The sequence below is a fragment of the Anopheles coluzzii genome, chromosome 2 (genome assembly GCF_943734685.1).
Source record: "Anopheles coluzzii chromosome 2, AcolN3, whole genome shotgun sequence".
NCBI lineage: Eukaryota > Metazoa > Arthropoda > Insecta > Diptera > Culicidae > Anopheles > Anopheles coluzzii.
Window position 1 is genome coordinate 51,807,936 of NC_064670.1, and position 22,010 is coordinate 51,829,945.

Genomic DNA, 22,010 nt, shown 5'->3' on the forward strand with positions numbered 1-22,010 from the left:
CCCTCAACCCTGCTCAGTTTAAATTCAAGTGTGAAAGAAACAGTGTTAATTGACAATATGAGATATCCAAGCACAGATGTCACAGTTAGATCGTTTTATCAAATATACGTCAAAGACTTATCTCAAATTATTATACCATCATTGTCGTGCTTTCGGGTTATAAATTCTTCTTATAGACTTTACTATTCGTAACTAATTGGTTAATTCGACATGCTTATAAATGATACATGCAGTAGTCATTATATTGTAATGTTGTTTTACAATTATATGAGTTTTAGATTTTATAGGTTCGCCTTGTCATTTATATTGTTTAATATTTAAGTATCTTCAATCTTCATTTTTATAACCACCTACCCATGTATGATTTGCTCATAAATTTCATAATAACTTTTTATTAAATAATCCTTCCGAAATGTTCAGGATTTCTAGAAAAACATGTTTTCAAACAGGGGTCCAAAAATGTTGTTCAATAATTTAAAAAATAATCTTAAGTGTTTCATAAAAAAAAATCATACACTTTACATTTGCCATCAAGCAGCTCAGGTACAATTCAGGTACAATACATGTAATAACGCAGTTTAGTATTTGTGATCATAGCAATAGCAATTCGTGTACTTATATTTGTAGTTTCTATTTCACAAAATGGCCAGCTCCAAATAATCTTCTAATTTCATATAGATTGAAATGTTTGACCCGATAGTCATGATGACATTATGGTCTGTAAGTAACAGTTGAACTATTCATGAAGCATTTAATTTATGAAACTAAAAGCCATAAATCATAAAATCATAACATACCATGTTACAATAGCAGCATGCCTCCATACTCGGTACGCTGCCGGTTGTTGGGTTTGACTGGCATCTCGGCAAGACTCGTCATTCACATGCTCAGGCTTTGTTTATTGCCAGTTCACTTACCGACAATATTCATGCTCCTTCCTTACTGTCCAATATTCCTCTGTATGCTCCTTCCCGTTGTCTGCGTAACAGACTCCCCATTTTAATCCCGCGGATGCGATATACTTTCGCACAGAACGACCCTTGGCTTAGAGCGTGTGAGTCCTTCAACAATTACTACAATCTTTTTTACTTTAATCTTCCTTTATACCGCTTCCGTGCTCTCTTACTGGATTCGTCCTCATCTATTGTCTCCACACATCTTTCCCATCCCTCAATCCTCATTCCCTAGTTTTAAGTAAAAATTGTAAAGCCCAGTGAGGCAAATAATTATAAAATAAATAATAATAACAATAATAAAAACAAGTATTGCTATCATCACCATAAAAATTTTACTAAAATTCCTACGCGATTTTCTACGCTGATTCCTACGATAAAATTGTCTCGGTATGGGTCCATGGTTGGTTCAAGGGCCGATAAGGGTCCATTGAGGGGATCTTTGAAATTTAGTAGCAGAGCCCTGTAACCTGACCAAATCAACAAGTAAAATCATAAAATAAGATAAGGCTTTGTTTCACAATAAATATGTAAATCCTTGTATAAAACGTATAACCCACAGGTGGTTAGTTATAGATGTAAAGATGTAGTTTTGATTATAGTTATTAAAGTTAATGATATAAATTATCTGTAGTGTATATACATTCGTAAAGCTTAGCCGCTGTATTGCTATTATCATTTACTTTATGCCCAGCTAAGATAACGATGATTTACTGGCAGATAACGATTTTTTTGTTGGTGAATTTAATTTTTTTAACAAATGGTGAATATGAAGTGTTACATTCACCACATTCACAATGTTCCGTCTCATGTCCATGAAGCAATAATAATATCAGTGAAAATAACACGAGTAAATTTCATAAAATCATACCATTACATGGATAAAACTAAATTAAATTAAAAAAAGTGCAATAAAAATAAAGAAAGATGAAATAATTATTGAAATTATTGAAAAAATGTCATTTACATTTTTCGAGCTCGAAAAACGTTCTCCATCTCTCAAATTCACCAAATTGTGTTTTGTTTTTGTTTTCGTTTTGGACAGACATTACAAAAAAGGTAACGAAATTGGAAGAAATTTGTTGCCAATTGTTACGAAACAATTTTGGCAGATAAATTCAAAAATCACAAAGCCATTCATCGGCAGTGTTTTATTTTAGTTGAACATTTCCAACCAACACATACACACACACGCACGCAGAACGCGAACTGGAGTGACCGGTCTTTCAAGTAAACACTGAAAACTGCCCGGTGTCGAACGGCGAACATAAACAATCCATTTTGTTTTAATGTCGAATTTCACAACTTTCCGTACGCTAGCCACAATCGGACGTAATACGCTCGGGCGATTTCAGTATTGTGCGTTCTCGTATCCAAATCAAGTAAGTAATTCTTATCAGCAGTAAGCGTTGGTACGAATGTTTTCGACGAAAAGTGTCCTTCTGTTCGTAGTGGGTGTATTAATAGCAGTAAGTATTTGGACTTTGCGCCTAAGTTGTGGTCCGGTCCCGGGCATTACGGGGCCGCGGGTGTGCGTGTGGGTGTGGAAGATACGCTTGACTCATTTTCATGCCTTCGTCTGAACATGCGATTATTGCAAGTCACCATGCGATTCGATTTGTTTGTGGTCACGATAGTTGGTGCTGCGTTATCCGCGCGCCGCGCGTGTGGAGCTAGAGCAATTGTGCACGTTTTCCCATCATTCAATATTTACAGATAAGAGCATATCGCTTATGGTCCGATTGCCCCCCCTTCACGCAGTACATATTTCTTCTTTGCCCGTGGTTCATTTATAGTACGGAGTAAATCGGTTCTACAGTCAGTCTACGACAACGCAAACCGACGGCACGATGGAAGACTACAAGAATGCTAAATCGGTGTACGACTTCACGGTGAAGGATTCGCAAGGGGCCGACGTCAGTCTGGAGAAGTACCGTGGCAAGGTGCTGCTAATCGTCAACATTGCCTCCCAGTGCGGGCTAACCAAGGGCAATTATGCCGAGCTGACCGAGCTATCGCAGAAGTACGCGGATAAGGGTAGGTGGTCCCGCGGGACTCTGGCCTCCAGAACATTCGCGAACGGTGGAGAGGGGTCCAATTGTGATGCAATGTTTATACATTGTGTTTGATTTCAGATTTCAAAATTTTGTCCTTCCCCTGCAATCAGTTCGGTGGCCAAATGCCGGAAGGCGACGGAGAGGAAATGGTGTGTCATCTTCGCTCGGCCAAAGCGGAAGTAGGAGACGTTTTCGCTAAGGTATGTGAATTTTCATTGTTTGCTCTGTGTGTACATAAGGTTAGTACTGCGTTTGTCCTTGCGTTCGGTCGATAAAACGATTACCTTAGTACTAACAGTTCCGTACATCTACTGCGTATTAGTTTTATGTGCGTGTGTGTGGGTAGGTAGCATGTAATTTATTATACAACAATATTTAGCGTTCCGCTAGCAAACAATAGTGCTTCGATCTGTTAGAGCTACGTGAGACCTTTTGCATGCAGTTTGGCACATATTTTGTATATACGTTATTCAAAGTGTAGGACGCTAAAGAACTTTCCATTCAAAATTGAAGTAAGCCCTGATGTATGTTCCATTCTTCCGGCACATCTTTTATATTCCACCAGATCGATGTAAACGGTGACGGCGCACATCCGCTCTACAAATATCTCAAGCACAAGCAGGGTGGCACTTTGGGTGATTCGATCAAGTGGAACTTTGCCAAGTTTTTGGTAAACAAGGACGGTCAGCCGGTGGATCGCTATGCGCCTACAACGTCGCCCAGCAGCATTGTGAAGGACATTGATAAGCTGCTGGGCTAGGGGGAGCAAACAGGAAGCCGAAAAAGTATTGCAGTTTGGCAAGGGGGCTCAGTCAGGGGACAGTAATGGTAGTTGTTAAGGTCGCAAATGCACTTGCTTGATTGAATTTGCTTGTTTATGAATCATGAATTGAGAGAATCAATAAAATCGTGTTTAAAACTGTTGGAAGCATGTTTATCATACATATTGGTTTGTTCGAAAAGGAGAAGGGCGTGTAATTAGATTCGCATATTGGAATTGGTATTTGCATAATGGAGTTTTGGTAAACGTTTTTCATACTTTGCACAATAATTCTCAAAGATTGATCAGTCGGCGATATGGTTCTGATTATTAAAGTTAACCAAAAATTAAAAGAATACATTTTTCTAACTACTTTCAGATTAAGGTGAACGGAGACGATGCGGATCCGTTGTACAAATATTTGAAGCACAAGCAGGGTGGAATTCTGGGTGATTCAATTAAATGGAATTTCTCCAAGTTCCTGGTAAACAAGGACGGACAGCCGGTGGACCGCTACGCACCGACCACGTCGCCTAAGAGTATCGTTAAGGATATCGATAAGCTGCTGGAAGCGTAGAGATGTTAACAGTATAAGGTCAAACGAACCAAACGATTGTAATTTGTAATCGTTCGTTGTAGTTGTGGTACGAGCATTTGCATTTGTGTTACGCTTCTCTAAACGACACGTGCTTCATGCATGTGCTGCTTCTGTGTATTACTGTGTATTCTTTTCAGCTGCTTCTTTCATCTAACATACCAGTGTTTTCAAAATTCACAAAAAAATAAACACTTTGTTCCGTAGTTTGACATGTGTGTATGTCTATGTGTGCGGGTATAGTCCCCAAAGAGTAGAAAGAAATGGTAAGGCACGTCTATCAATACAACCAGGAAAAAGCCAATTTACATTATTCATTTAACTAAAACAGAACGTGGTATAGAACAACACATCGACAGACGCGGTCGTACCGATTCTATTTAATCCACCAGTGTGTCCCGAACCATTCCCATTACAGCGCGAATTGTTATCACGAGTAGATTAGTTGGTAAGAGTGGTTTTGGTTGGGTTAAAAATTCTTCAAAAACAGTTAAACACAGGTAAGCATTTGAATAAAGCGTTTTTTGCATGCATTCGGTGGCGCGAGGTTACGCGGAACACTGATGCGGAAGTTCAAATCGGCAGTGATGTTTTTGGACAACTTACGCACACGGTCCCATCGTGTCGTGTGACAACAACCTTTTAACCTCCTTAACCGGGTCGCTAGTGAAACGGTTGCTCGCACAGTGTTGTGTTTTGTCGTCGGGGTACAGTATTTAATATAATTTTACCTTTCTGTGAGGTCAATTAGCACGTGGCGTGGAATGGAGTTTGAATTATCGTAGTTATTAAACAGTGAATATACCAGCTTACGATCTTCATCACTGAGAATTTCTATCGCAGATCAATTCATTGCAAGCCATGCAGTCACCACCGGAAAAAGCAAAATCAATTTTTGAATTTACCGTCACCGATCTGAACGGTAATGAGGTTTCGCTCGACCGCTACCAGGGATCGGTGTGCCTAATCGTGAACTTCTCTACCAAGGATGCCACCTTTGAGAAGGTGTTGAGTCTTCTCACGCCTCTGTTCCGAAAGTATCACAACGACACCCGAAAAGGTACTAAATGACCACCTCGCCCAGTGTGCCGGCATGGTTTTGTACTTTCAGGCCAATGTCAGCATCTTTCGTAGGGCGTTACTGCCTGGACTGTAGTAGCAGTTTTCAAACATCTTTTTTTATTTTTACCTCCATCCAAAATCGTGCTTCGTATCGACCACCCCCATCCTCCATGTTCCACCGTCGCAATACGGCATCGCAGATTTGAACGTCCTCTTCTTCCCATGCTTCCAATTCGGCTCCAAAGAATCGCCGGACGAAATCGTACAGCGCTTCGAGAGCAGCACCGATAGCAGCGGTATGATCGGTGAGATTTTCACCGAGATTGAGGTAAGAACTAGCATCCGATCCGTACTTGGCATCCGCGAGAGGGTAGCAGCGATAGATATCAAATAAGGAAGAGCATACCGTACGCATGCACCGGTGGTTGGACGATGAAGCCCCTCCACCGTTTGGTGGGCAGTGTTCTTGGGTGGAGAGATTTTCTCACAGCGATCGTTTCACGCATCCTTATGTGCGGATAGATGCGATTTTGTTGTCGCCATACTATCATCAAGCTTTGAACCGCTGAGCGTTCGACGATTATCGTCGCACGCGCTTTTCATCTTAATTGATCTGGGTCACATAGCTTCATTTAAGGGCGCCGGGTGTCGCCATGCCCATCGCGCAAGTGCCAGATGATTAATTGCTGACCTTCGGGCACATTTTTTCTCACTGTTATCTATCAAGTTCGGCATCTCCTCGGCCGCAGCCGATAGGTTTTATTTGGACTTTGTATGTTTGTGACTTTTTCATTTTTTTTTTGTTCGTTTTATTTCTCGACACAACATCGAGCTGTCTCTTGCTGTTGTCTTGCCTTAGCAGTGGGCACACTGAAGATGGGGTGTATTTTTTTTTGTTTTTGCTCTCTTCCATATAGGCAGCGATGTATTTGATACATATAAATTGAGCGTTACATTTGGTCATGCATCTGATTCAGACTGCACCATACAGAACTCTGTCGCTGTAAGGTTTTAGAATACGTTAAGAATTTAATCACTTTCCTTATGCAAACTTTTTCAGCTTCCATCTACACCTCTCTCATTCTATCTTCTTCAATTCTGAATTGTGTACGATACTTTTTAGCTTTACTTTTCGTCTTGCTCCAAATCAACAGGTGAACGGCTCGAAAGCCCCCGGACTGTACAAGTATCTGAAGGCGAAAAAACCGGGCAACTGCGGAGGATTTATCAACAGCAACTTTACCATCTTTCTTACCGACCGCCAAGGCGTACCGGTGGAAAGGTTAAATGCTGGAATTCATCCTTACACGCTCGAGGACATGGTCGAGAATTTGTTACGCTAAACTGTGCTGCTAACCGTGTTACTAGAAATAAAGCATAGAACAAACCAGCTGCCAGCTGCGGGCTGTTTAAGTTTGTGTTAGTTTTCCAGCGTTTCTGTTTTTGTTTGTATGCCATAACGAGTCGTTGACTTCATTCACAAAATGTGTTGAGCATGAAACATTCATATATTGCCAACGCATCATTGAAGCTTTCGCGATTAAAGTTTAATGAAGTACATTAAACAAAATATTTAGTGAAACCATCACTGCGTACCTAAAGCATTCATTATGCATAAGTTCATTTGTAAAGACCGTACAATAAAAGACAACACTGCTATGGTTAGGTATGGACTTGGTACCTAAATTTGACAAGGCATCATCGAATATCTTCCAAACGTAGAAAAAAACAAATAAGATACTTTTATTATTTTACTTTTTTTATTTTTCTTATTTTGGCTGTCCACGTGCGCTCCATGAACAAACACCAATAACCGGCATGCCGTTGCTTTAACTTCTTCTCTTCACACAGCTGTAGGCGAGACTTAAAGATTAACGCACACCAGACAACTCGGAGGAGCAAAAACAGGTTGATTGTAACCAAATGTGTTTTCTAACATTCAAATTCCACAAAGTTTCCAAACTTTTAAATGTCATACTGTGGTTCTGCGTGAACGACCACATTGCATGCAATTAATGTAACATGCCTATTCGGCGTTTACTAGCTTTCAAGACTTATTTTGGTATCATGCAACCAAATATTCAGTCCTTGCTACGGAAGGACGGTTCATACGAGGTTTGAACCTACGACGGGCATGATGTCTTATGTAGTCTTATGTATATATAAAACCAAATATGTTCAACACATACATTTTCAATGAGTGTACTTTTTGAATATTTAACCATTATTCAAGTAAAACCAATTTTAACTTAGCAATTTTATGTTGAAATTTTTATTTATAGCATCTTGAGATATGGGTTTCATTTATTTCACTGTGCTGGTGGTGACCGACCAATGTATAACATCTTGGCAATGCCAACTTACCAACAGTTTCAACAGTCTCATTCTATGTTTCACGATCCTCAAATGACGCGATTTTTCAAATGTGACAGTACTTGGAATAGCTTACATATTTTTTACATGAATTGTAAAAATCAATGTATATTGAAGTATTTAAGTACATTTTAAAAATGATATTTCCGCCTTTGGCTGCTTAATATTTTATGTTTAAATGCTAACACAAAGAAAAAAGGAAAGTTCTATCTTCCATGCGGTCCATTAATTTTGTTTTCAACACTTTAACTACAAAAGCTATAAAATGATATAAATTACAAGACAATTGAATTCCATCGATATTTAACTTAAATATAAACATGTTTTGAGCGTGTCACAGATCGATTTTGTAGTATTTACAAATATTTTATTTTTAGTGGTCATGTCTTGGGCATTATAATTTAGAGCAAAAGAGGATCAACCTACCAAAGTACCAGAGCAGGAACAGGAAGCAGGGATGTGATAATAGCTTGAAGTTCAAACAACCCGCTGATTGGAGCACTGGAGCACCGTACAACAAGTGAACGACCTTGAAATATCCCTAACCGGCTGGAGGTATCTATCATCTCAGCAGCATGGCAAAAAAATACGATGCTTTCCAGTGTCAAACGCCTCCGATGGAGGGAACAAATGCTAGATCCTTCTTCCCGTTGCGATTCTTTGCAATAGTATATAACATTGTGATCCAAACGAACTGGTAAGGAACGAACAAATTGCGCGTAACTGCAATGGCTCTACGAGTGATTACGAGATTGTTTATGACAACCCGATGCGTCGTGTCCCAAGTGCAAGTCCAAGTACAATGCTGCTGATGCAGAGCGTGAAAATAAGCATCGCTCACGCATACAGAGACCGCCCTAGTCGCAGTCGCCAGCCGACGACAAGTTGCACCGTGCTGTGCCTCCTTACAAGTCCGGTCTGAGGGCAGCCACTGCTGAGAGCGTCTTCCCTTGCCACCGCGCCATCCGAAAAAAGCTCGGAAAGGATCGATGGTCGCGCGAAAGCTCTTGGCATAAGGAAGGAAGTCTATAAAAAGCAGATCACTCGATCGAGTTAGTCAGTACGGTTCAGTGCAGCGCGTGCAGTGAGACACACTCGGGTGTTTGGCTGGATTTGGTGGACAATTTCTCACAGCTCAGTGGTGTTGTTGTGCAAGAAAACTTGTAGCAAGTTAGTATAAGTTAAGTTGTACCGGATCTTTTGGAGCGGATAGTGATTAAGTGAGTCAAAAGAAAATTGTCTGTGCAGTTGTGTAAAATGCATCAAGAATATTCCAAACAAAAATGTTGTTCGTACAATGGGTTTAAAAAATATGTTTTAATTTTTAATAAAAAATAGTTTGCAAATTGTGAAGATTTTTGTGTTTAATTTTATCTGCATGTTTTAAAGATACATAGAATAATGCACTGTGTTTTATAGAAAGTATTTGAAGTTTTTATGTCAAACAATGATTGATTAGTATACTTAAAAATTAAAACAAAAATCTTTTGATTAGCGTCTAATGGTTTTCTTAAGTTAGTCAGTTTTTTTACATCATTGTTAGCATTTTTCCAAAACTATGAACTATTCAAATTTGAACGTCCAAATATACAGAAAATATTCCATCATCACGAAGCATCGTTTTCAAGTGCCAGATGCTTTAAACCTGTTAGAATTAAACAGTAACAAAGTGTAAAGATCACGGTAAAGTGGCTAGAAGTTTGAAGTTGTTTCTATCGTTTGTGCTGAAAACCAGTTCAGGATGCTTTTTGGGGGTTGTTAATCTTCCCTAAATGCCACTGCCCCAAAAGCTAATGATCTAATCATACCCCAGCTACGCGATTTAAATGTCATATTGTATTTGACGAAACAAACGATTTTGTTTTTCAACCATTGAATTTGTGACAAGAAATTAGCCTTATTGTATTCATTTTAATAATCTTGCCAATTAACTGGGAAGTACGAACCAACTTCTTGGATTGACATAAAAAAGAAGGAATTTCCTGTAATAACTGACTCACACAGATTGTATAGGCCATTTCCAGACCTTGTTGTTTGACATTTTAGGAGGTATAACTAGTTCAGTGGGCAACCAAAAAAAAACTTGAAAGAAGTAAATACCAATACACTTCAGCTAAACCTCACTCTTGCCCACTTGCTCATAAATAAATTCCATTCTGAGGATTACAGCTTGTGTTAATCGAAACGTGCATTCGTGAGTCGTGGGGCACCACGTGGCTACGTGCCACATTAACATCCCTCGCGTATGGGACTATTGTTTGATCGAACGCCAATTTCTTATGCGCCAATCGTGACGCCTCTAGATTTACGCAATCGGGTCACTGGCTCGACGCACTTTCAATTTCATAACATTTTAACGGATATCATTCACCATTGTACGCCCATTTTCTTCCCAGAATGCTCTTACAGGTGCTCGTGCCGTGTCTGGCTCTGCTGGAGCTGTGCGCGGCGGGCTACGTGACAGTTCCGCTGCACAGTCCAGCCGGGGTGACGTATGTGAACCCGCAGCAGCACGTTGGACTACTGGCCGGCCCGGTACGATATACGTCCGCCGTGCAACAGTCGGCCGCACTTCCCGCCACCCTGGTTGACGCACGCTCGGCAGCAGTTTCGGTGACGCCAGCCCCAGCCCCCACCTACTACTCCTACAACCTACAGCCTCAGCCCGTGTTCGGCAAGGCCAGTTACACTCCGGCCGTACAGTACCACACTACATACGGTAGCCCTACGGTGCGTGTCTACGAACCGAAATCCTTTGTGTACGGTGTGCAGGGTGCCAGCGTTCCCACTACCCACACCGTCCAGTCCGTCCCATCGGTATCGGTTTCGACTACCCAGTACCATCACACGCCAGCTGCCGTACCCGTTCCCGTACCCGTGACACCGGTTCCCCATCACCATCATGTCGCGGTGCCCGTGCCGACACCCGTCCCAGTGCACGTGCCCGTTCACGTGCCGGTCCCAGTGCCGGTGACGCCAACATACACCAAAACCGTCACCACCGGTCCAACGTACATCCCGCCCCAGGAGAAGCAAATCCCAGTGGTACGGTCCCGTAAGTTTAAGGTGCGCCGTCCAGCAATCCAGAACCAGTTCTACGATATCGAGGAGCGCGTCATCATTCGTCCTGTCGGATCGGCACTGGTGGAGCTGGAGCAACCGATCTCGCAAACGGAAACACAGACAAAGACTACCAAAACCACCACCACGTTTGTGGAGAAGCGCCCCGTGTACAGTGCTCCGGCCCCTGCGCCGGAAGTTCACATCGAGGAAGAAGGCTATGGAACGCGTACCGTCGCAAGACCCCAGGTCGTTACGCAGACCACCACGGTTTACACGGAACGGCCGCCGCTGAAGGGCACCTACGACCGCATTGAGGCGGCCGCCGCCCAATCTAAAAAGACGGCAGCATCTACTAGCAAGGCTTCGGATGCTGAGTTTATCGAACCTCAGCAACCCAATGCACCAAGCGAAAGGCCTTACTTCACGCAGGGCCATGCCATCTACCATGGTCACCAGCAGCCGGCTTTTATCAACCCATACGCCACCCACCTGGCGCCCCATCCATTCGTGTACCATCCGGCTAATGCTGGCCATCTGCTGCACCATGTAGCTTACGTAGATCAGCATTCGCCAGCTCTCTTGGCGACGCATCCCACCACAGCACATCCGGCCACCGTTTTCCATGTTCCATCGTCTACTCCGCTCTATCCCGTCACGCCCGCCACCACTAACGACGACTGCGATCGTAATGGAAAAGCGCCTGAGTATCTTCCACCCACCGGTCAGACACCGTCGCCGACCACACCATCACAGCCACCCGTGGCCACTACGACGCCGACACCACCGACTAGCGCCACGCCCGATTCCTACCCAAGCTATGACGATGAGTACGACGACTCGATCGTGATCGATGCGCGAAGCGGTGCCGGAACTAACTACTCCGACTACTCTTCCACGGATTCTGATGACGGAGATGTTACGGTTACCGCGGCCACAACTTCAGCCACTACCCCGCTCGTTTACCATCACGAAAAGTACCGCGGCACGGAGGAACAAACTCAGACAAGACTGGGTGGATCGTCTTCGATTGAGGTGAGCTATGCCACACGCACCACACCGGCAAGCGACATCGTTGCGTTTGATCCATCGACCGCTTCGGGTGCGTTCGACTTCGGGCCATCTTTCCGTGGATCCTTCCCAACGACTACTTTCCCACCGAGCACTACCAACGTACCGTCGACGGTCGGTTCCAGCTCCAGCTCAACGTCCAGCGGCAGTACGCCACAGCGCTCCGTGACGATCATCTCTTCTACCACGCCACGCACTGTTGTGTCGGCACGATTCAGCGAAACGGGTGACTCCACTTCTCAGAGCACATCTTCGGCACGGACGGCGTATGAATCGCAAAGTGTTACATCAGGCATTACCTCGCAATCGGTCGTTGTTGGACAGGGACTGACGCAGGAACAGATCCATGCCAACCAGGAACAGTTCATCAAGCTGCTGTCCGAGCGGGATTCGATTGCGGAGGTTGGCTTTGGACCGAAAGGAGACACCTCCGGTACGCTGATCGATGCGTACGTGCGTAGCCGTGTCCTGTCCGCCACGCCTGCTCCCCGCGATGCAAAGGAAACGTCACGCACCGTCAACATACGGCGCATTGTCGTGTCACGTCCAGTGGAAACCGAGCAGGAGGTCGAGGTGCGTGAGCAAGGGTACGCGACCACTATTGCACCTCCGCCGTATGAGCACAAGCGGGATGTAAGCGAAGTGACCCCGACCGAACGTGCCGATCGAGGACAGCAGCCGCCGGTGTACGTTAATGCTAAGCCACCAGCATTCGCCGATGATCGAGATCAGTAGGTTAGCGAAATTGCGTTTGGTTCAGGAACCGCACGAGACAATACCATTTACGCACAGCAAGCAACAGACGGCATTTTGTAGGCAGCTTGCCGCTTTTGTTATATTTATCGTTTGTTCTGTATGTTTTAATAAATCACTATTTTTATAGAAAATTAATACTGTTTCTGCTATCTTCTGAATCTTCTGAAGTAATCTTAATTTGTAAGCATTTACAGTATATTTTTGGTAAGTGTTAAAATCGTGTATAGTACTTCGTGTTACTGTAATACATACTTTTCTTCCCAAAAAGTGGTGCTATAAGGTTTCTAAATTTATACTCCGTTAAACTGAAAATTAAAATATCACAAGTTTTTTTTGTACATTGAATCCGGTAGGTATCAATTCACGCAATGTTGCATAGCAGCACATATAAACAATAAACAAAAGCAAGAATTGATAATAACACAATAGTGTGCAGCATTTTCAAAACATTTTCAATATATTGTTGCAGTTTTAATTTCATGTCTTTTTGAGTTTTAATTTTTCTAAGAATAATCAACAGTGATTGATTGCACAATATAAATCGCCAGTAAATAAAATCACACGAAAATATTTAGGTTTATTGAACGTTGAATACGTTGCTTTGAAAATTCACAGTTCAATTAATTGAATTTGATATTATCCCAAGACATTGGACTTGCTCCAGAACATTCCTCGCATTACACTGCAGACGATCTTTTCACGCCTATGAAAACGCACGAGCACACGAAACAGGTCAAATGAATACTTCCGAAGATGCAGACGAAATGTCACGACCAGTGTTGTTAATTGTCGACATTTTTTATGATATTCGCAGTAAGCGGGTGTCAAAATCATTTTTTGATCATGATATTCATGGTTACCATGACACGACTTTCCAAAAGCGACAATCATTTGTGCATTAACAATCAATGCTTTGGCGATGACATGATTGCAAAAAATGTAGAATGAATGTCATTTGACATTTATCAGTGAGAATCCAGAACTGCTTAATCGTGCGTTTACCGATACTAAGCCATTAGACCACTTGATATTTTCACTCAGTGAACCAGGAAAATGGTATTCTCTTACAGGAGTATAGAAATTCACGCGAAAACACGAAAAAAGGACCCATTTTCGATGAAGATCTAGTTCACTTGAGGTACGGCAAAATCAAAAAGTCAAATGATTGTAGCAGAAAAAATATCATCGTGTCAAATGATATTTTTGTCCGTGATTGTCGAATGAATGCGTGGATCTAGAATGCGATGCTTCAAAATGTATCATTTTGTAAAATTTTATGTCGACGACTATCACCGTTCGCAACACTGGTCACGACAGACCAGTTTGGTGGTGACCGATTGTTACATACACTCGGTTAAATGCAATCCACTCCGGAATCCACAATGCATGGGATGAAGGAGCACAAAAAAATAAACCAGAGCAAAACGTAACAAAATCAAGCTGGAAGCGCATTCGACGTCCTAGACCTTTTCGGAAGCATGGCCCTTCCAGAGCCACGCGCGTCTGCATCGCTGCACGTGCTCATTACGAACAACGCGAACAACGCCTTTTAGCGAAGAATGGCGCAAATAAATGGCATGTGATGGAAGTGATTTCGAAGGAACGATGACTCAAAATCTCGAATTTTTCGTAACCTATGCATCCCGTTACCGTTAAAGTCTGTACTTTAATAAAGATCGATAATAGTAAAATTCTATTGTTCGTTTAAAATTTATGCTTTGTGCTAATCCTTTTTTCCGGAACTCTAACTTGAGTCTACCGTGGTGAAAAAGCGAGTATTTATTATTTTATTATTATTATTATTACTATTACTATTATTCGTTCATCGGAGTGTCCGTTTGTTCCACATTTCAAGGATGCACGATGGATTTAAAGTTCACCTGTCCCATTTTGGAAGCGCATCGACACGGGATCAGGGCCTTCTTGCCACGCCACAACAGCATCTGCAATCGCAAAGAGCAATCGGTTACTTTTTCCACCGGCCACGACAGTGCTCTATATAAAATATCTTCTACTACCGCCCAGGAAACGCACGGCGCCTCCTTGTCGACCTCTTCTTCCATGGCTGTCCCAGTCACGCGACTTGCTGAGCGTGGTAAGCTTCTTGAGCGAACCTACGCTGGGGGAAAACACGGTCACCGGATGACTCTAAGCCTGACGAGCAAGTAACCTTTCGGGATTCTTCTGCCGAAGGTCGACCGGGCATTTCCAGGCGGTAGGTGTTTGGGAGGATTGTTTAAGGGTGTGGAATGTGTTGCATGAAGCAGTGCAGACTGCATAGAAGATGCACTGATCTGGACCGTACAAAGTGAAAGGAAGCAAGGACACTGCAAGATTCATGATTCCTCTTCCGGTTAGTTAAATCGCGCTTGCACTCCTGCTCGGGTTGATGCTCATCAACAGGTTTCCAGTCCACGGGAGGCACCCGAAAGTGAAAGCTTGGCGTTACGCTCGCCTGTATGACATCGAAAGCATCTTGACATTGACCTTCAGCTCGAACGTTACTCTGTTTCAATGATTGGATAACGCGGATTAATATGAATTACACGGGATATTGATCAAAACCAATTAGCATAGTTATGTATAAAAGCTGATTTCATTTTCTTTCGAAAGAACGATAATGGTCAACTATCATATCCGAATTGAATATTAATAATTGAATATTACAAATTAGAAGCTAATGTTCTGGATTGTTGTTAAGTTAAAACGCACGACAAAAAGTCCCTAAATGTAATTAAAAGTTAGACTTCTTCTGCTTTGGCGCAACAACCATTGTTAGTTCAGTTCAGTTCATCATCAGTGACTTGTTAATTGCCCACAGCATGATAGTCAGTCCTATGTATGTCTCGAACACCTGACGAACATGTTAGTAAGTCGTGCGAGTTGCAACGACTGTAACTCGCGACCGGCCACAACTCAGAATAACGTAGGAAGAATAAACGTAACGAATGGAATGGCTTCATTTAGGAAATTACATGCATATTACATGCATTAGAGGAGTAAAGGATGAATTGAAATTAAATTTGGTGCACCACCACCACTTTCATCAAGAATTTAATAACAAAAATTGTTCAAAAAGTGCATAACTTAATATCTTATTTTAAAATCACTACAAAACGAATTAATTTTGAGGAACTCATTGGCGATTAAAAATAATTAGAATCTAAAAAATGAAAATGAAAATGTAACTTGATGGCAAAGTGTAGTTTCTGCACAAAAGGATTTAAATCTTTCGATAGCCATGAAGTGTTGTTTGATCAAAAATGAGTTACTACTTTACGTATAAAACAAATAGTAGTAAGTATTAGTCAACATTTATGCAGAGATAATACTGCTAAAAAAATATTTCCAGATGTCTACTGTTAGCCGGGAATTTTTACAGTACCGATTTTCGCAAAATATTCGTTTCAAGAAAAACGGCACAGTGTTTTTTTTTTAATTTAGGAGGGACGGCTTTGCCGTATTGCTAAAACTGTGTTAATCTTAAAACTGTAACTTTTTTAGTTTTTCGTTGATGGAATGTACTGAACATTTTACAAGATAACCTGTAATGGGTATTATCTAAAAACATCCTAACACAAAAGTTGTAATTTTACAAGGCTGGAAAAGTCCAATATTCTTCGTCTATTTTTTACAAGCATCATCTTTCATTTACTTAACTGTAAAGTCAATTAACACTTAAGTAGAATGAAAAAGTAATTCGTTAACAAGCAGTTAAATAAATATGAATTAGTCAGAGAACCGTTGTCAATAATAAATGGTTAGATTACTATTATTATTACTATAAATTACTAGAAACAAACGTAATAATCTAACCATAAAAATGAAACCAGCTTAAAAGAAGACATACATATGGAACAAAATTTTTACTACCCATCGATATTTTACAAAACGATCCTTAGTGTTTTGGTTTTTTTTTTATTCACTGGCTAAGTCGGATAGTAGGCATCCGATCTTAGCTTTTCAAACAAGTTCACATTCGTAGAAGCAATTTTTAAGATGACTCTTACAAAAATACAAAACTAAAACCAGAGTAAACCAAATGTACAAGGTAAACATTTCATATATGAATAAATAATCAAACGTAAAATTTCAAAAGTGTACCATTTTTCTGCACTTTACTGTACACCATCGTCGCAAGTCGATTAAAAATGATGTCCGATGGTAAAACCGTTGTTACGCACTCGCTTTCAACGCCTTGAAATCACATGAAGAACTGTAGCACGGTGGATGAAAAGTCAAGAAATCGGCCACAATTTTAAAATTTTATTTGAAATGTAACTTAATTAATAAAAAAATCAAAATAATAATTATTTTATTTCAGTATTAATATTTTTTTACAATTACATCATTAGAGTGAAGCATATCGTTTTATCAATTTTATTTGCAAGACTCGGATCTATGCAAATGTTGCTGCTACATGTGTTCAAAAGCAACACTTCGTTCTGTTTACTTTCAAAACTGCGCAGGGATCTGCCCATACAAAAATGACTTATAAAACGGGAAAGGATTTTTTTATTTGTTTCTAGTTTGCAAATGCGTCCGAACATGTTGCGGTAATAAATAAACATGGAATACATCGAGTTTTTCTATTCAGGAGGAACAGTCCAGAATGATTACCCTTTACATTGAAATCAGATCCATGCAATATTATGAATTGCAACTAATTAACCGAAAAGCTTGTTAGGCAATCTGTGTTTTACATACATTTTCAGCTTTAGCGGTTTCATTTCAAGTATGTGAGCTAGTGAGAAAGGTTATCTAATCGTGGAAAGGGAAATAATATAGAACTATGCAAGGTTTAAACATTGAACTAAGTAGAGCGAGGCTATGACATTTCCTAATAGAGGTATCACATACTCATACTGTCGCGCATCGCTTATGGCATGCAATACTAAAAAGCAACTGCATTCATTGCATCGATAATCACAACATATACAGACGTTCGACACATAATAAAAAAAAGAAGTTGCATGGAGATGATGAAATGATACTTATGCAAATTGTGAAATTCGCAATCTTAGTAGATTAGCAGATGATAATTAAAAATATGTTTTATTTAATGTGGCTACATCATTCACACACATTAATCAGAACATTAGCCCAATGATCTTCACTAATATCTTCACGCACATTTTCACGTCCAAACGCACGTGACGAAAAGTTTATAATGATGTTGTTAACGGTAAATTTCGTGTAAACCGAACGGCACTTCGTGTGGACTTCCCTCGGTTCGTCAACTGCTCCCACCATAAAAATAAACCACTGGGGTAATCGACATGTAAAACATCAGAAGCAAAAAGTGAAAGGAACCGACAAGGAAGTAACCTGCTACCAGCGGAGCTCACTTGATAAGAGTGGAGCGAGCAAAGGCAAGGGTAAAAAAATATATAACAATATCCTCCTCCCCGCGAGATCACTCACCATTCTCGACAGTGGGTTGGCAAACCGAACCACCGCGAACGCGTGCACGTTCGAGATCACGATCGAGCACGAGTGCTGCGACCTCAGCTCAGCCAATTCGTCTGACCTCGGTAATGATCTTTAGTGTACGCTAACTACGCCTGAGCAGTGTGGGCTTCTCTCACGATGGCGAAGTAGAAGTGTTGGTAGCATGATTCAAGAGGTTCACTTTCGATTCTCCTGTTGCCGATCGACGGTTTTGCTGGTAGAAGCTGCTGCTGGGCCGATGATGCTGGGCTGCAAGTTGGTCGACCGACCCTGATTAGTTGCGGCGGAATTGCCCGAAGGCTTCCGAAGCCCTGTAAGGGTGACAATTCGGTCGAGCGAACGGAACTGGCGGTGCCGGCTTCCGTACGGTACAGCCATAAATACTGTTCTTCAACCGATCGCCTAAAGTACGCCAACAAACAGGGTGCCCTTGGATAAAGTTGCCGATCGGTTGCGGTTGCGACCACAGGTTAGGTTCACTCGTTTGCTCTTGTTTTCGATTCGCCGTTTGGGTCAACGATCTCGATGCACTTCCCACATTGGATCAAAGTAATTTAGCATCGCACAGGTCATATTCGATGCCCGATAAACGGGCAAAAAAGGTTTTGCTTAGTATAATGTCTTAGATAAATTGGATTTGGATAGCTGTTAAACATTATACCAACACGATTTTGTTAAATAAACATATGTAAAAGTAAATATGCTTTTGTTAAAAAAACAAACGCTTCAGGATAAATAACGCTACCTTTAACCTCTTGTCTATTTTAGAGCAGAAAATTACAAATTCTTGTTTGGGTCAAACAATGAAGATTATTGTTGGTAATTTCAATTTTGACCAAGCAATATAGGCAATAAAGCCATTAGCAAATAACAATTATTGTTTTTACTATCAAGTGGCTTAAAGATAAAAACATATTTTTGCTATACACGTGCTCTGCATGAAATGAACAAACATTGCCTTGATTACTTAATCGTTACCAATATCAGTAGGAGGTGCACATCCTTGTATTGATAAATGACGCAAACTCGCTTCGTGTGACTTGCTGTGCTTTAATTGAACCCACTCTCAATCGTGTCGCAGTCCGCTTACGCACCCTTAGGCAATACAAAATGCGCAAATACAGTAACATCTGCTTGCCCACACAGCCATGACAGCCATCTGTCTGTAGCAACATAATAATTAGAGTCACGTTCGGCGCGCGAACGACTGCGACCAACCTCAGCATAAACGACTCACCGAAACAGTGTCGACGCTCCGGCAACGCTTCGTGCGATTATACTTTCTTGCAAACCGTACCGTAACCTTGATCTTCAAATTGTGGCGCTGTCGGTAAACAACCTGCTGCTTGCCAGACGCTTCCGGTATTGTAGCTATTAGAGTTGGGAAGGAACTCACAACGTTCGGCCCTGCCTACAACGGCCAGATTGTTCAAGAAAAAGGCAAAAAACCAGGCATACAATCTCCATCCCCGAAAAGGTGACCCTTTCCGCGACCCGGGAGGCAAGCACACGATCGCAGACAAGACAAATTTTTATCGATTGTTCCTTGAGTGCAAAAAGGAAGTTTACGCCGCTGGTTGCGAACATAACCGATACCCACACCGCGCTCTTAACTACGTGCCTGTCCTCGTGTCTCCACGATCGGTCACTGATCGGGATCGCGAGAGTCACGTGCCTGCATGCGGTCCATATCCCTTCCAATCGGTGGATCGCAGGAGCCGTCGTTAGCGAATACAGTACACAAAAAGTAACCAGCCACCACCGCACCATGCATCGAATGGTTCTCCTATCGGTTCCTCAAACACTATCGGCTCGACGCTCTTGCTCACGCCGCCTACAGCCGGTGGTCGTGCGGTAGCCTTCTCCTTTGCCTCGTGCAGTGGTTGCTCGCTACGATAGCGATAGCATGACGGTCGCGAGTAACGGCGAGAGGAATGACTGCTTACCTCCTCAGCGGCGCAGTGTGGACGCCAGCGAACAGAGCCATACATATATAAGAACCCGACCCGTTTTCTAGTCGACAGTTTAGTGTGAGCTTCCAGTTACATTCATTCGACACAACGTCTGTCTTTTGTGCTACAGCAAAGCAAACCCTGGTAAGTGCAAAGTGTAAACAGCGCGTACCATTTGCGGAAGAGTGTTTTAAATCGGTATAAAAAAAACAAACAAACAATGCTACATCGCTCATGATCAGTGACACAGAACGAAAGACTTCAACGGTGCGTCAAGTGAAGAACCTGAACGAGAATGGCTTACAAGTGATTAAAATGCGAAATTCTTTAACGATGGCTGCCTTGCCGCAATCGTGTTTTTGAGGCACACAATTATTATTAAAACATGAACATCGTTCCAAGTGAAGTTATTCACGCTACGCTACAATGCACTTGATTCTATTAACTTTTTCTCTATGCAATGTGTGCCAAGTGGCGAATTTGAACTATATACCATCCTGAGAGTGAACTAGAGCAGTAGTGCAATTGGTTGGCATTCCATCCAGTTTACTGGATGGCCTCGAACGCGGTTTTAATTACAACAAACTGTGTGTCGCAGAGAGTGCTACAAGGAAGCTGATCCCAACCAAACCAAGAATATTCCTGCTGCTTCAGTGCGTCTAGACGGTTTTCGGTTGGGTTTAGCAGCGATACATGGAGCTGGTGTGTGCTTTCCTCATTTCCAGGTCCAGCTTGTTGTCAACCGATTGACAACGACTGGTTGGGTTGGGTGTAGATTGCGCAACTCGGTTCGTTGCATCGTGCGCGGACAGTCTAACAGAGGTTAAATGCTGCATGTTACATAAAATGAAGTTTTTCTTCAAACTGCAATTTTTACGCCCGGACTGAGCGCGTCGGTTTGGCATGCAGTTGCGTTTTCAAATCCCTATGCATTGCAGCGCCCAGCTGCAATCGGTTGATAGCACCGGGTGGGGAATTACGTCACTGGTTCGAGACGGATCACGATAAGTCCGACCTCGTATACGCACCACGCACTCGGAGATGGTCTATAAATTTCGACGAAAGTGAAACTAATCTCAGCCGGTCTCGTTGGGTAGCAGGTTTTGAGCGTTTCGTTTAATGTTCTTTCTTTACTCTCTGCTTTACCCTCCCTTTTCCTTTAGCACCTAATTTCCAACATGAACCGCATCATCATCGCCCTGACTGCCGTGCTTGCGTGCGCCTCGGCCCAAGTCTTCCTGAACCAACCAATCCCGCTCGCGCTGCACCAACCGGCTCCCGTGCGAGAGGTAAGTACATGCCGGTTCGCCGTTACATCACATGTCCGAAGCGTACCAACCGGGAGCTTGCATATCAATAAGGGCTTTTTGCTTCGCCAGTTTTGGCCCGCTTTCTTTACAAAGGCTTAACACATTCTTTTTTTTCTTGGCTACAGGCTTCCCTCGCTCATCCAGCGGTGGTAGAAAATGCCCTGCACGAGGCGCAATATCCGGATCAGTTCCGCAACAACTTCTACAAGAACCCGCATATTGCCGACGCACTAGCCAAGCAGTCGTGGTTCGGAGATAAGGAGATGCCTGTCTTCGAGCGTGAAGCCGACAAGATTCCGCGTGACCGCATCGTGAAGATTTTCAAGAATGCCGGATTTGTGCGACGCCGCTAAAGCACACGCACACACACACAGAAACTACTCGGATGACGGAGATGTCAGTGATCAGTTCAATGATCAGTGCACCAGACCACCTCATCCAAAGGGACACCAATATATGCTCAACTTGCCTACTTTCTGCGTGTTCCGGAAAAATGCTATTTTCCGGTTGAATGCTTGTGATGTTTGTGTCTATGTTCATATGTAAATAGTCGTTAATTTATTGTGCCAATAAACTATTTATTATGATTTAAATCAAATCAGTGGAATTA

The 22,010-nt window shown here is 42.2% G+C and overlaps 4 protein-coding genes across 10 annotated transcripts; all 4 read left to right on the forward strand.

The window, feature by feature from the left end:
- Window positions 1–2,049: 2,049 nt before the first annotated feature.
- Window positions 2,050–4,577, forward strand: LOC120950196 (uncharacterized). 4 transcript variants are annotated; one of them, XM_040368030.2, is made up of 4 exons: window positions 2,050–2,335; window positions 2,750–2,990; window positions 3,089–3,210; window positions 4,150–4,577. In XM_040368030.2, exons 1-4 carry the CDS (start codon window positions 2,243–2,245, stop codon window positions 4,345–4,347), a joined length of 654 nt encoding a protein of 217 aa, XP_040223964.1. In that variant the 5' UTR covers window positions 2,050–2,242; the 3' UTR covers window positions 4,348–4,577. The 4 variants fall into 4 exon arrangements, with proteins under 4 accessions (XP_040223964.1, XP_040223965.1, XP_040223967.1 ...); XM_040368031.2 differs by lacking the exon at window positions 4,150–4,577 and adding an exon at window positions 3,576–3,938 and having other exon boundaries at window positions 2,064–2,335; XM_040368033.2 differs by having other exon boundaries at window positions 2,228–2,335; window positions 2,670–2,990.
- Window positions 4,578–4,747: 170 nt separating this feature from the next.
- On the forward strand, window positions 4,748–6,840 carry LOC120950197 (glutathione peroxidase-like). 3 transcript variants are annotated; one of them, XM_040368034.2, is made up of 4 exons: window positions 4,748–4,865; window positions 5,209–5,425; window positions 5,628–5,755; window positions 6,582–6,840. In XM_040368034.2, the coding sequence occupies exons 2-4, from the start codon at window positions 5,227–5,229 to the stop codon at window positions 6,768–6,770; spliced, it is 516 nt and encodes a 171-aa protein (XP_040223968.2). In that variant the 5' UTR covers window positions 4,748–4,865; window positions 5,209–5,226; the 3' UTR covers window positions 6,771–6,840. The 3 variants fall into 3 exon arrangements, with proteins under 3 accessions (XP_040223968.2, XP_049461513.1, XP_049461514.1); XM_049605556.1 differs by having other exon boundaries at window positions 4,762–4,865; window positions 5,117–5,425; XM_049605557.1 differs by having other exon boundaries at window positions 4,762–4,865; window positions 5,195–5,425.
- A 1,144-nt stretch (window positions 6,841–7,984) lies between these two features.
- LOC120952703 (mucin-5AC-like) lies at window positions 7,985–12,798 on the forward strand. Of its 2 annotated transcripts, none has more exons than XM_049606193.1 (2): window positions 7,985–8,970; window positions 10,197–12,798. In XM_049606193.1, the coding sequence occupies exon 2, from the start codon at window positions 10,198–10,200 to the stop codon at window positions 12,664–12,666; it is 2,469 nt and encodes an 822-aa protein (XP_049462150.1). In that variant the 5' UTR covers window positions 7,985–8,970; window position 10,197; the 3' UTR covers window positions 12,667–12,798. The 2 variants fall into 2 exon arrangements, with proteins under 2 accessions (XP_049462150.1, XP_040228101.2); XM_040372167.2 differs by having other exon boundaries at window positions 7,986–9,020.
- Window positions 12,799–20,082: 7,284 nt separating this feature from the next.
- LOC120953096 (uncharacterized) lies at window positions 20,083–22,010 on the forward strand. Its single transcript, XM_040372775.2, has 3 exons — window positions 20,083–20,234; window positions 21,254–21,379; window positions 21,526–22,010. Exons 2-3 carry the CDS (start codon window positions 21,269–21,271, stop codon window positions 21,751–21,753), a joined length of 339 nt encoding a protein of 112 aa, XP_040228709.1. The 5' UTR covers window positions 20,083–20,234; window positions 21,254–21,268; the 3' UTR covers window positions 21,754–22,010.